Genomic DNA, 12,810 nt, shown 5'->3' on the forward strand with positions numbered 1-12,810 from the left:
TATGCTTGTTTTTTTTCATATATATGCTTGTTTTTTTATATATATGATGATATGTTCATGTATGAGTATATGTATGTATATATGTTCTCTGTGTATATATATGTTCATGTATATATGCAAAAGATAGATTTTTAGAAAAGTTAGGATTTTTTTTCTGTTCATAGATTTTTTTGGTGATATTAATTATTGTAGAATATGCAAATGTTTGTATATTCATATGAACAATGCATTAGGCAAAACTTTTACTTTTTTCGAAATTTTCTATTTGAACATTTTTTTATGAATGAGAGGAAAAAGGAAAATAAGAAGAGGAAGAAAGGAGAAGAAGAGGAGAGGAAGAAGAGGAGAAATAAATAAGAAGAGGAAAAAAAAGAAAAAGAAGAGGAGAAGAAGAAAGCAATAGAAGAGAAGAAGAAAAAATAGAAAAATTCTATTTTTTTTCTTCTTCTCTCCTCTATTCCTTTCTTCTTCTCCTCTTTTTTTTCTTCGATCTTCTCCTCTATTTCTTTTCTTCTTCTCCTCTTTTTATTTCTTCTTCGTTTTCTTATGTTTTATCGGGTCTGTCGTCGTCGATATACCCCTCTCCCGATAACTTCAACACGAGGGGGGGTCGATATACCCCCTCCCCGATAATATTATTTTCCCATGTACGTATGTCGTTGTTGTCGATACAACCCCCTCCCGATAACTTCAACACATGGGGGGGGGTCGATATACCCCCTCCCCGATAACATTATTTTCCCATGTATGTATGTCGTCGTTGTCGATATATATAACTCCCTCCCAGATAACTTCGACATGATGGACGGTCGATATTTATACCCCCTCTCGACCGTGATAACTTATACCACGGGAGCACCCCCCCGGCCCTCTCGCTCGACCAAAACTCTCGAGGACACCCAAACCCTAGAAAGAAACGATGTCGGTCTCCTACCCCCTCTCGCCGCGCCCCTACCCTTGAAGCGTTGCCGAGGCCACCCCAAACCCGGAATAAGCTAGGTCTACGTTTGCACTAACCACTTGCTGTCATGTTTGTAATAGTTGCCATGTTGTAATATTTGCAGAAACAATGGAGCACGGACGAGACGAGCAAGCAGAAGAGGTGTTGGGGGACATAATCTTAGTCGAAGGTGATATCTTGTCGTATCTTAACGACAATGATGGTCTGAAAGAACAGGGTGAAGAAGCAGGCTACGATGATCGAAGAGTGGAGGAGGAAAGACATGATTATGATGGCTCCGGTGACCCAATGCTGGTGCAAGAAGGAGCCCGTGGTGACGGCTCCGGTGACCGAACAGAGTCCGGCCAGGTAAATATATTAGTTAAGCCTGTGCTGACTAGCTAATTGATGCATTCATTGTTTTGGTATGTACACATATTAATTAACACTCGTCTTTCTTCTTTTTTCTAGCCCTCCGGATCGAGCACAACTGCTGTAAAGAGACGAGGCCAGAAGAGAAAGTTGCGCTCGGATGAAAGGTTTGAGATCACAGCAATTGCGCGCGACGGCCAACCGATTGAACCCATCCGGACAAAGGATGCACTTGTTGCTCAGTGCGGGGTTCTAGTTAGGGACAAGATCCCGATCAGCATCCAGCAATGGTATAAGCCTAAGAAGGAAGACCCTGAGGTGTCTTATGTCAATGATATGCAGAAAGATGATCTTTGGACTGAGCCGAAGGCAAATTTCACCCTACCGCCAGAGGAGGATCCGGAGAAGCCAGTTAAAGAGCAATTAATCAAGTCTCATGCTCTTAAGAAGATGGCAGACCTATTCAGGAGGTGGAAGAATGAGCTGAAAACATTTGTCGACAAAGAAGAGACACCAGAATTCATCGGCCGGTATGAGAAGATCAGAGATCACTGGCCCGCATTTGTGGCCCACAAGACATCGGAAAAGAGTAAGAAGATGTCAGCGACAAACAAGAAGAATGCTGCGAAGAAGAAGCTTCACCATCGCACGGGGTCAGGTGGCTACCTCAAAGCCCGGCCTAAGTGGGCCAAGGCTGAGAATGATCTGCTTGAAAAAGGGATCGAACCACAGACAATGAACTGGACAGACCGTTGCCGGACTTGGTTCTTCGGGGCTGGCGGAACCTTGGACCCTGTATCAGGGAGGTGCGTTTGGACGAATGAGCTTTTGAGAATACCAGTCAAGAAGATTCAGCAATATATCGATGCAGCGCAGGAAGGGACGTTCGTTCCAGACAGAGAGAACGACGAGCTCACAATGGCCCTCGGGAATCCTGAGCACCCTGGACGGACACGAGGCACGCCAGGCTCCGTTCCGTGGAAGGCTGGTTTTCCGGACGCAGGCGGTTACAAAAGCCAGGAGAGGAGGAAAAAAATGGAGCAGACCCAAATTCAGAAGCTGCACGAAAGGGTTCAAGCGCTAGAGGAACGAGACAGCAATCGACATGCCGAAACTACCCCCGAAGCTACCCCGCCATCTCAGCGGAGAAGCAGCGTGGCTTCCACCGAGCTGCTTCAGCTGGAGCATGTCTTAACGGCTCCTGCTAGCTACCCCGTGGATGCTATCACGGAGTCTCAACATTGCCACCTTATGGCGCAATGGCAGAACTTCAAAGTCAACGCGGCTGTTGGCTCTGTTTTACCTCCTGAACCCGGCGCAACCTACCACTGCCGGCCGATTCCAGAAGGATATGTTAGGGTGATGGTGGATGAAATAACGGAGGGATTTGAGGACCTCCAGCTTGACCACCCTACCGGTGAAGGGGAGACTCGGCTGGGTTTAGCTCTGAAGGCTCCGTGCCTATGGCGGAAGGAGCTCATCAACCTTCCGAACTGGACGGCTCCGGCGAGTAAGGGCACTCCGCCTCCTCCTCCGCCTCCTCCTCCGGCCAGTGATCAGGGCACTCAGTCTCTTTCTCCGGCGCGTGGCGGCACTCCGCCTCCTCCTCCGCCTCCTCCTCCGGCGAGTGATCAGGGCACTCAGCCTCCTCCGGCGCGTGGCGGCACTCCGCCTCCTTCTCCGCCTGCGCGCCAGAGCAGCCAACCTCCTCCTTCTCCGCCTCGTCAGCAAGGGCGGAAGAGACCCGCCGCCGCTCCGGCTGCTCCGGCGCGTCGTAGTCCTTCTCCTCCGCCTCGTAAGCAAGAAAAGAAGACAGCCGCAGCCGCTCCGTCTGCTCTGCCGGCGTCTAGCAGTACAGCTGCCAGAGGCGGGAGGCAATACAGATTCGGTCCTTCTCTGAAGACTCCAGAGAAGTTACCATACGAGAGGACCGAGGAGGAAACCAGGAAGATCGTGCGAGCTGAAGTGACAAACTTCTTTGAAGGGGTGAAAGCAAAGAAACATCCACCTCCGGAGGAGAAGGTAGATCCGGTGAAAGCAAAGCGCACTCTGGCTGCCCTGACAAAACCACCAAAGTCTCCGCCGAGAGGCAACTATGAGCGCATTTTTGCAAAGACATATGCCGAAGCGGAGCGGTCGGGAAGTACTGTCAGTAATCAAAGGTTAAAAGAACGACGAGCTGGGAAAAAATTGCCCAGCTCGGCGAACAAGCGAACCAATCATGCCCCCCGCTCAAGGTGTCAAAAGACATCGTCGCTAATGATCCGAGGATGGTGGCCGGTTATAGCAATCTTGGAGATTACCTGCCCGACGATGTACATTATGAAATCATGGAGGTGAACGAACACAAATACCATTACGGGAAGCCTCTCGTCAAAGATGAAAGATCTCTAACAACGATGATGCGAAGATTACATGATTGGTACATGAAAACCTGCAGAGAGTCTGATGGGATGAGTACTTTGACGCTGAGAGTTAAACCGGAGCATGACCTCGTTGGAATTGAACTGCTGAATGTTACATTTGAGGATTTCTTCCAGTTTTACAATCAAAAGGCCCTCGATAAAACAACAATCACTTGCTACTGTCTGTAAGTAGTACTACTTCTGTCATTAAGTCTCTCTATATAGGTCAGCTCTTTCATTGCATGTATTTATAATTATCCTCACTATATTATGCAGATTGAAGATCGCCGAATTGAAGAAAAGACAAATCGGTGATATTGGGTTCATTAACACAAATCTCATAGATGCATATACGGTTGAAAAACATGCCAAAGAAGCCGAGGCCAACTTGCTACGATCGTTGGTATTAAATCAAAACAAAGATATAATACTCTTTCCTTACAACTTCAAGTAAGTGTTACTGTCTTGTGCATATTCGGTTTCCCTTATTAGTCTAGGTTATGGTAATGTAATTGATGACTTATGCATGCATGCGCAGCTTCCACTATATTCTCCTAGAGATTAAGCTTGAGCAGGGAGTAGTAACCGTCTTAGACTCGAGACGAAAAGATCCCCAGGACTATGCGAACATGACTCAAATGCTCGAGAAGTAAGTTAAATCGATCATTATCCACCATATCAGCAACTTTGTTCATTTCCTGATATCAAGTAATTGTTTTCTTTGTCTGGCAGGGTTTGGAGAAAATTCACCACAAAAGCTCCGGGACTGCCGAAGAAGCTGCAATTTAAACACCCGAAAGTAAGTACTATAGTAGCATGTTCCGCGCATCTCCTAGTGATTCAAGCGCTAGTTTCATCAATACCATTTAGCATGTTTGCTTATCAGTTTGATTGACCTCTATTTCTTGTAAAGTGGTTGTGGCAGGAACCCGGGAATAATTACTGTGGATACTACGTTTGCGAGTCCATCCGCTACACGACCTGTGAGCGGGGCTACTCTGACGAACAATATGAAGTGCGTAAGCAATAATATTCATAATTTTATTTTATTACCATCATTTGTGTTGAGTTTCATTTATTCATATATATATATATATATATATATGTATTGACCCCCTTCTTCAAATTAGATGTTTCACGATCAAATTAGATGTTGCACGCCCGTGGTGGTTAGTCAGGAGAGGGATGGGCATGAAGAGGTGGTGCGCATGTGTGAGAGTATGTGCAAGTCCTTGGCACCCATTTTGACGAGGCCAGAGTCACATACTTTGGAGGTGCATGCTCGGAAGCCTCGGAAGAAGAGGAAGCTAGATATCACTCCTAGGAGGAGCGCAAGGATTGCAAGGCATGGAGCATCTAAGCCGCAGCAGGTGCTCATTCGGAGGCTCTGCTTGGCCAATGAGGGGGAAGCAATTTCAGATGATGCACTCAGCATGTACGTGGAGCTGTTTTCTCGCCCACTATCGGATGTGCATATTGCGGCCGTGCTGGCTCTATTTGGATGGGAGTCGCCGGCGGCGCCTGCTCTGGATGTGTCTCATGTGGAGGCCATGGCGGCCTAAGTGGTGGGCTCGGGTGGTTGTGTAGGATGTCGCAATGTGTTCGCTGCCCATGAAAGTGCTCGTGTGGAATGTGAGAGGACTGAATGCCCCCGCACGTAGGAATGTTGTGCATCAAGTAGTTCTTGCGGCGAATCCTAGCATCATATGCCTGCAGGAGACCAAGCTGCAGGAGATGACTATTCCAGTTGTACAACAATGTCTTGGGAATAAATTTTGCAACTTCTACTACGTACCGGCGGTGGGCACACGGGGTGGAATCCTACTGGCCTGGGATGAGGCGGTAACAAGGGTATCCAATCCACACTACCAAAGTAACTCGCTCACGGCATTAGTGAAGTCGCCGGGTGCTGCGGAGTGGTGGATGACGTGTGTGTATGGTCCTCAAGATGATGGGGCCAAAGTGGAATTTTTACAAGAACTCGCGGACATCAGGGAATTACATGCAGGGCCATGGCTGATAGCGGGTGACTTTAACTTAATTGCGAGGCAGGAGGATAAGAGCAATGACCTCATTAATAGAAGGATGTTGGCAAGATTTCGGTCAAGGCTAAATAGGCTGGAAATGAAGGAGTTGTACCTGAATGGGCGACGGTACACATGGTCAAATGAGAGGCAGAATGCAACCATGGAGAAGATTGATCACGTCTTTGTTTCTAATGAGTGGGATGTCGCGTTTCTGGCTTGTTTCTTATCTGCTCTTGGGACGGCGATCTCGGATCATTGCCCACTGATGTTAGATATGAATGTGGAGATTGGGTTGCATAAACGCTTCAAGTTTGAAGCATTTCGGGTCAAGGCGCCAGGCTTTATGGAGACTGTGCAGAGGGCTTGGGTCTCAACACCGGCGGCGTCTAATGATTATGCCACGCTACACAACAAGCTGAGGGCCACGGCAAAAGCTTTGCAGAGTTGGAGTGACCGTTGGATTGGCAATGTCAAGTTGCAGATCGCCATTGCCATGGAGGTGATCTTGAGGCTGGATGTGGCTATGGATTCTAGGGCTCTCTCGGCCATGGAAAGGGAGCTGAGAAGGACGTTGAAACAGAAACTCTTGGGCCTATGTGCGTTGGAACGGTCAATTGCAAGACAGCGGTCGAGATTGCTGCATCTAAAGGAAGGGGATGGAAACACAAGATTGTTTCATCAGCAGGCCAGTCATAGGCAAAGGAAGAATGTGATGCGCTCGGTTAGTTACAATGGCAGGTTGTATACGGGCCAGGAGGAGGTTGCCTCGGCAGTGGATGCTTTCTATGGGCAGGCTTTTGGAAGTTGTGAACAGCGGGTGCACACACGCTTATGCTGGATGAGTTGGATCTTCCTCGCCGGGACTTGTTACACTTAGAGGTGCCTTTCACGACGGAAGAGGTGGAGTGCGTGGTCAAGGCCATGCCCATGGATAAGGCACCAGGTCCCGATGGCTTTACTGGGAGGTTTTATGCCGTGTGCTGGCACATTATCAAGGCGGATTTCATGAAAGCCATGGACTGCATGTATCGTGAAGATGTGAGGGGAATGGCGGCTATCAATAAATCTCTTGTGTCTCTTCTGCCGAAGAAGGAAGGTGCGTTGGAGGTGGGAGATTTCAGGCCGATAAATCTGGTGCATGGAGTTATCAAGATCTTTGAGAAGGTTCTTTCAACTAGGCTTGCGGTGGAGCTCCCAAACCTGGTGGGGATTCATCAAAGCGCGTTCGTGAAGGGGAGGTCTTTGCATGATAACTTCATGCTCGTGCAATGTATGGCACGGCGGCTGCATGCCTTGCGGAGTTCTGCGGTTTTGCTCAAGTTGGATATCTCTAAGGCTTTTGACTCTGTGCAATGGCCTTTTCTGCTAGAAGTAATGCAACATCTAGGTTTTGGCCCGAAGTGGAGAGCGTGGATTTGCGGAATATTAGCCACATCATCTACCAAAGTGATGGTAAATGGAGAACCCGGGGAAATTATTTACAACTGCAAGGGGATGAGACAAGGCGACTCCCTCTCACCTATGTTGTTCATTCTCACCATGGAGCCGCTACAGAGGATGTTTGAGGTAGCTGTGGACCGAGGAGTGATGGAACCTTTGGCGGCGAGAGGTATGAAGCACAGACTGTCGATCTATGCAGATGATGTGGTCTTGTTCGTCAAGCCTAGGCTGGTGGATTTGGAAGCTTGTAGGGCTATTCTTGCCTTGTTCGGGGAGGCCTCCGGGTTACGCATTAACATGACGAAATCTGCGGCCGTGCCGATTAGATGCACGGAGGAGGAGATTGCTTTGGCCACGGATGAGCTGGGATGCCCGATTGGGTCCTTCCCGATCAAGTACCTTGGTTTGCCTCTTGCTCTAAGGAAACAGTCTGCTGCGCAGTTACAGTACCTGGTGGATAGCATGGCGAGCCGCTTGCCTAAGTGGAAGGCCGCACTTATGCCAAAGAGTGGAAGGCTGACACTTGTCTTGTCTGTGTTGTGTGCCATGCCGATACATGCGATGATGGCTCTGGAGCTCCCAATGAAAACGATCGCGGCAATGAACAAAGTGTGCAGAGGATTCTTATGGTGCAACAAGGAGAAGGCCAATGGTGGCAATTGTGCCGTAGCGTGGGAGACAGTGTGTGCGCCCAAGTGGGCGGGTGGGCTTGGCATACCCAACTTGCGTTGGATGAATCTGGCGATGCAGGCGCGTTGGCCTTGGCTAGCTCGTGCAGATGAGAGCAGGCCGTGGAGTGAGTTCAAAATACAGGTGCCGGCCGAGTCCATGCAAGTATGTCAGGCTGCGTTGAGGGTCAGTGCACGGAATGGAGCATCCACCCTGTTCTGGGAGGATAGGTGGCTAGATGGATTGAAGATAAAGGATGTGGCGCCAGACTTGTACAGCAGGATTCCAAAGAGAGTTCGTCAGGATCGCAGAGTGGGACAGGTAGCAGTCAATGGGCAGTGGGCGCTGGACATCGGCCCAGAGTTAGATGCCGCAGCGTTGCAATAGTTCCTCCAGCTTTGGCCGAGGGTCGTTGCGTGGGAACCAATGCCTGGAGAGCAAGATGAGTTCACATGGTCCTGGGATGAGAGTGGGAAGTTCTCGGTGCGCTCAGCGTATGCAGCCAGGTTTTGGGGTCGGGAAGTGGTTCCCACGGCGAAGCTGACTTGGAAATGCCGGGCACCATCGCAATGTCGTTTCTTTGCCTGGTTGGCCCTGAAGAACATGTGTTGGACCTCAGATAGACTGGCGAGGAGAGGGCTGCCGCACCTATCTGCCTGCCCGTTGTGTGATCAGGAGCCAGAAATGTTAAACCACGTGTTGCTCACATGCGTCTTCGCTAGATCAGTATGGGCAGTGGTTGGAGAGGCTCTGGGTCAGCGTGGATGGGGGCCAAATCAAGGGGATGAGTTAGGGGAGTGGCTATGTGCTAAGAGAGGAGACACCGACCTCCGTGCCAAGGACATACACACTCTCTTGTTGCTGGTCCTGTGGGAGCTTTAGAAGCATCGGAATGCAATTGTTTTCGATGGTGCGTCACCGTCGGTGGAGAGGCTCATGGACAGGGTAAAATCTGAGTGCGAGGTATGGACATCTGCGGGTCTGTTCAAAGGTAAGCTAGAGGGGTTCCTGGGTGGGTTACACCGGTGGATGTGTAGGGAGGAGTAGGCTTGTGGGCGTTTGAGTGGAGTGGGTACGGGTTGTAAGGCCGTACTTGTGTGTGATGTAATCGTGGAGGCATGCTCTACCCTTCTTTAATATATGATATGCACACTCGTGCATATTCGAGAAAAAAATTAGATGTTTCAGAAGCGGGATGAACTCCTAGCACCAGATCGTATGCGAGCAATTCAAGAGGAATTGGCGGCATTCTTCCTTGACCACGTGATCGCTGAAAACGAAGAATACTATGTGGACCCTGTGTTCTTATAATTTAATTAGGAGATTGTATTGTAAGAGATAATTATTGTATATATGTAGCCGGTAGTGTCGGATAGATATACGAGAACTTGTTGTTCGACCAATCTCTCGGAGAAGGAGAGGTGGTCGATATCACTTCTCTCTGTATGCATATGTTCATGACGATCTTCTGTTTCCTTCATTTGATTACTAGCTAGCGTGTCTAGTCCTCTCCATACGTATATAATACGTAGCGTCAACCAAGCACGAAGATAAGAGAGGACACTTCTCTCTATTAATTAGCTAGCTAACACAATATATGAAACACCTAAATTAACCCCCCAACCCCACCCCCCTCAAAAAAACAAAAACCACAGCCCCTGAAATGCTGACGCATGGATGCCTATTGGTCCCAGTTGGTGACACCAACCGGGGACAAAAGGCCCTGCCTATTGGTCCCGGTTGGTGGCACCAACCGAGACAAAAGGCCCTGCCTATTGGTCCCGGTTGGTGGCACCAACCGGGACCAAAGGCCCCCCGCCTGGGCTGGCAGCAGCGGCCACGTGGAGGACCTTCTGTCTCGGTTCGTGTAAGAACCGGGACTAAAGGGTTAGGGCTTTAGTAACGACCCTTTAGTCCCGGTTCGAAAACCGGGATAAAAGGCCCTTACAAACCGGGGTAAAAACCCCTTTTCCTACTAGTGCGTAACTCTGATCTTGGGCTAGCGGTACAACCACTCAACTATATGCTGGTTCTTGCCATGCCATGTAGAACTAGTGAGCATTCAATAAGTCAAGTCATATTGTTTTAAAGGTGGGAAACAAATCTTATTTAGACCCTAATTAACTACGGTGCATGGTCTAAAAAGCCTCCAATTGCAATTATAGTACAAAAAATAAGCGACTAAATCAACGAGTTTTAAGAAAGAAAGGGAAAAAACACAAGCAACTGCAACATTCTACTCCCTCCGTTCCAAAATAAGTGTCTCAACTTTGTACTAACTCTAGTATAAAATTGTACTAAGCTTCAGACAGTTATTTTGGGACGGAGGAAGTACGTAGCAGGGGTGTTAGCGTGAACTCTATCAAGCTTGATGGAAAATATGCTAGAAGAAAACAGTATATAAGCGGACAATGCATAACAAAGAGAACTAAACAGTACAGAAGTACTCCCTCCGTTCCTAAATATAAGTCTTTTTAGACATTCAAATGGACAACAACATACGGATATATGTAGACATATTTTAGAGTATAGATTCACTTATTTTGCTCCGTATGTAGTCAGTTGTTGACATCTCTAGAAAGACTTATATTTGGGAACGGAGGAAGTACATGAGATAAAGGAGTGGTGTGTCTCCTTGTTTGGGCTCACCAAAGCAGAGAGAATGATTGCAACGAGGAGGAAGCAACCAAGGCATGAGCTCGAATCAGATTCAGGGATTTGAGACCCAAACCTGAAACATCAACTTTTGCCTTCCAAAAAAACAAATAGCGAGAATGCTAACTCAACACTACAGATAATGTATCAATACCACTTAATGAAGCTAGATTCTAATCTGATATAACAAAAAAGAAGCATAATTACCTTCTCAAAGTGCATATACTACGATAAAAGCATGGTCTCCAAGCTGAAGGGCGCACGACAATTTTGGGATAGTAGCACAGGACTGGGATAACACAGGAACAAGTAGATGCACAACATAAATGGGTATGGGCTGAACCTTCGGCTCATTGTGTTATATATGCAGATAAAGCTACGGGATAACCTGCATAACAAAGACTCTTTCAGGTGTAAGCACTAGAAAAGCAAAGAACCCTCTCTAGTTGATCGGTGCAGATTCTGTTTACACTTACATATGCTCCAGTCCGCAGTTCACTCCTCTGCTCAGCCTTGTTTGAAACACAAGATGTCCCCACTGTTCCAGAAAAGGCGGTGGCAGCAGGTTGTGACGTGGAGGACAAGGCTGTATGGCCTAGGCATGGGGCTATCGACGAAGTTTCCGTCAAACACCTGCGACCAGGTACTGTTGCCCAGGTCGTATAGCGGTAGAGTTCCCCTGCCCATAACACCACCACCTATTTCATTGACAATGGCGATGGAATTCCCCTGGACGGATGGCAGGAACTTGGAGTTAACAGCCATGTTGCAGGCGCCGATGAAGAGGGCTTGGTCACCGATGCTTGTCAGCTGGATGGTGGTGACTCCATTTAGAAGATCAGCAACTCGGAAAAGCACAATCTTTGAGTGTTCACTGTCATAGCCAACCAAAAGCAGCTCGGAGTTGCACTCTACCAGCTCAGGACTCCTCAACAGTTCCACTGGACACTGGGTGACCATTTGCGGTGGTATCACTGACCATGAGGAGGGATTGGAATCTTCTGGAGGATCAATGCGCAGGACGCGCGATGGCTCGAGACCCCACCCTCCATCCACCACATAGAGGCTGCCACCTAACGGCAATGCTGAGTACAAGTGCTTCATTTTCCAGCTCGTAGGAGTCCACTGCCGGTCACCTGTGGATGCATAGGCCACACGATCAAGGCGACCCAACCCGAGCATCATGGTGACAGTGCCAGCCAGATTGACAGACACGGATCCGCGGACAAACCGGGTGTACTGAATATTGTCAGAGTCACTGATGAAGCACCCTAACTTGGCCAGCTGAGGGAAGATGGAGGAAAGAGGCGAGAACAAGACAACGTCGCCTGTAAAGGGATGGAGGAGGCGGATGGCAGTGCTCTTGTTGTCCCGCAGGAGAAGGAGGCCGTCAGGGCAGTCAAGCACAGAGTGGTTTCTGAAGCAAGGGAGTCGGACGCGAACGAAGGTGCCGGTAGAGAGGTTGAAGAAGCGTACGTAGCCAAGTAGTGCAGGGTGGCCTGGGTACAGACCGTCACCTTCTGGGAACATCATCCACTGACGTGGGTGGAAGCACGGGTCGACCACACCTCGACCGCGTGGGCAAGGAGTCATGACACGCCATCCTAAGCACACTGCACGGAACCGGACGTAGTCCAGAAGGTCGCTGGCGAGTACCCGACTGGCAATCAGGTCGAGCAGATCTGTGTGCAGTGATGCCCATGTGGATTGGGCAGGATCAGTGAGGCGTCTGGATAGGCGACGGCTGGTGCCGCCTTGCTGCAGAGAAATGTCTTGCTCCATTTCGTGCGTGGCCATTTTAGCTTTCACATTCCTCATTTCCTGCAAAGAAAAGAAGCCTGTGAGTTGAGTGTGTTAGCTAGCATTTTTGATAAAGCAGTGTAGTTTGATACCCAAATAGAAGACTGCAAAATGTTTAGGCAAGCAACAGTATCACCCTGACGGCATATCATGCCGCCTATGCGATTGATTGCATTGTACTTCCTCCGTTTCAAAACAATTGAAGTTCTAGGATTATCCAAGTCAAATTTCATTAAGTTTGATCAAGTATATATAAAGATATATCAACATCTACAAAACCAATTTTACTTTATTAGAGCATCTCCAGACACGCCCCCAACAGGCCCCCAGGGCGACTTTTTTCACGCCGGCGTCGAAAAAACCCCTAGTCGCGCCCCCAAGACGTCGAAATCCGCCAGCTCGGCCCGTTTTTGGGCCCGGCGATCCCAAGCCGAACCCAGCGCACTGGGGGGCACTTGGGGGCTCCGGCGGAAGGGAAAAGAGCGTCTGTGCCACCATTGTC

At 48.8% G+C, this 12,810-nt stretch overlaps 1 protein-coding gene across 7 annotated transcripts in view; it reads right to left on the bottom strand.

Annotated features, from left to right (window-relative positions):
- Nucleotides 1-4,459: 4,459 nt before the first annotated feature.
- Nucleotides 4,460-12,810, bottom strand: part of LOC123167278 (uncharacterized) — a 15,774-nt gene continuing 7,423 nt past the window's right edge. For 6 of the 7 annotated variants that reach the window (XM_044585115.1, XM_044585110.1, XM_044585109.1 and 3 more), the window contains 2 exons: nt 10,985-12,329; nt 10,492-10,896 (listed from right to left, as the gene is read on the bottom strand). In XM_044585115.1, coding sequence (XP_044441050.1) covers nt 11,016-12,326 — 1,311 coding nt within the window. In that variant the 5' untranslated portion in view covers nt 12,327-12,329 and the 3' untranslated portion in view covers nt 10,492-10,896; nt 10,985-11,015. Of the gene's footprint in view, nt 4,496-10,491; nt 10,897-10,984; nt 12,330-12,810 lie in introns of those variants that run through there. The other variant, XR_006483884.1, reaches the window with a different exon arrangement.

The sequence above is a fragment of the Triticum aestivum genome, chromosome 7D (assembly GCF_018294505.1).
Source record: "Triticum aestivum cultivar Chinese Spring chromosome 7D, IWGSC CS RefSeq v2.1, whole genome shotgun sequence".
NCBI classification, from domain to species: domain Eukaryota; kingdom Viridiplantae; phylum Streptophyta; class Magnoliopsida; order Poales; family Poaceae; genus Triticum; species Triticum aestivum.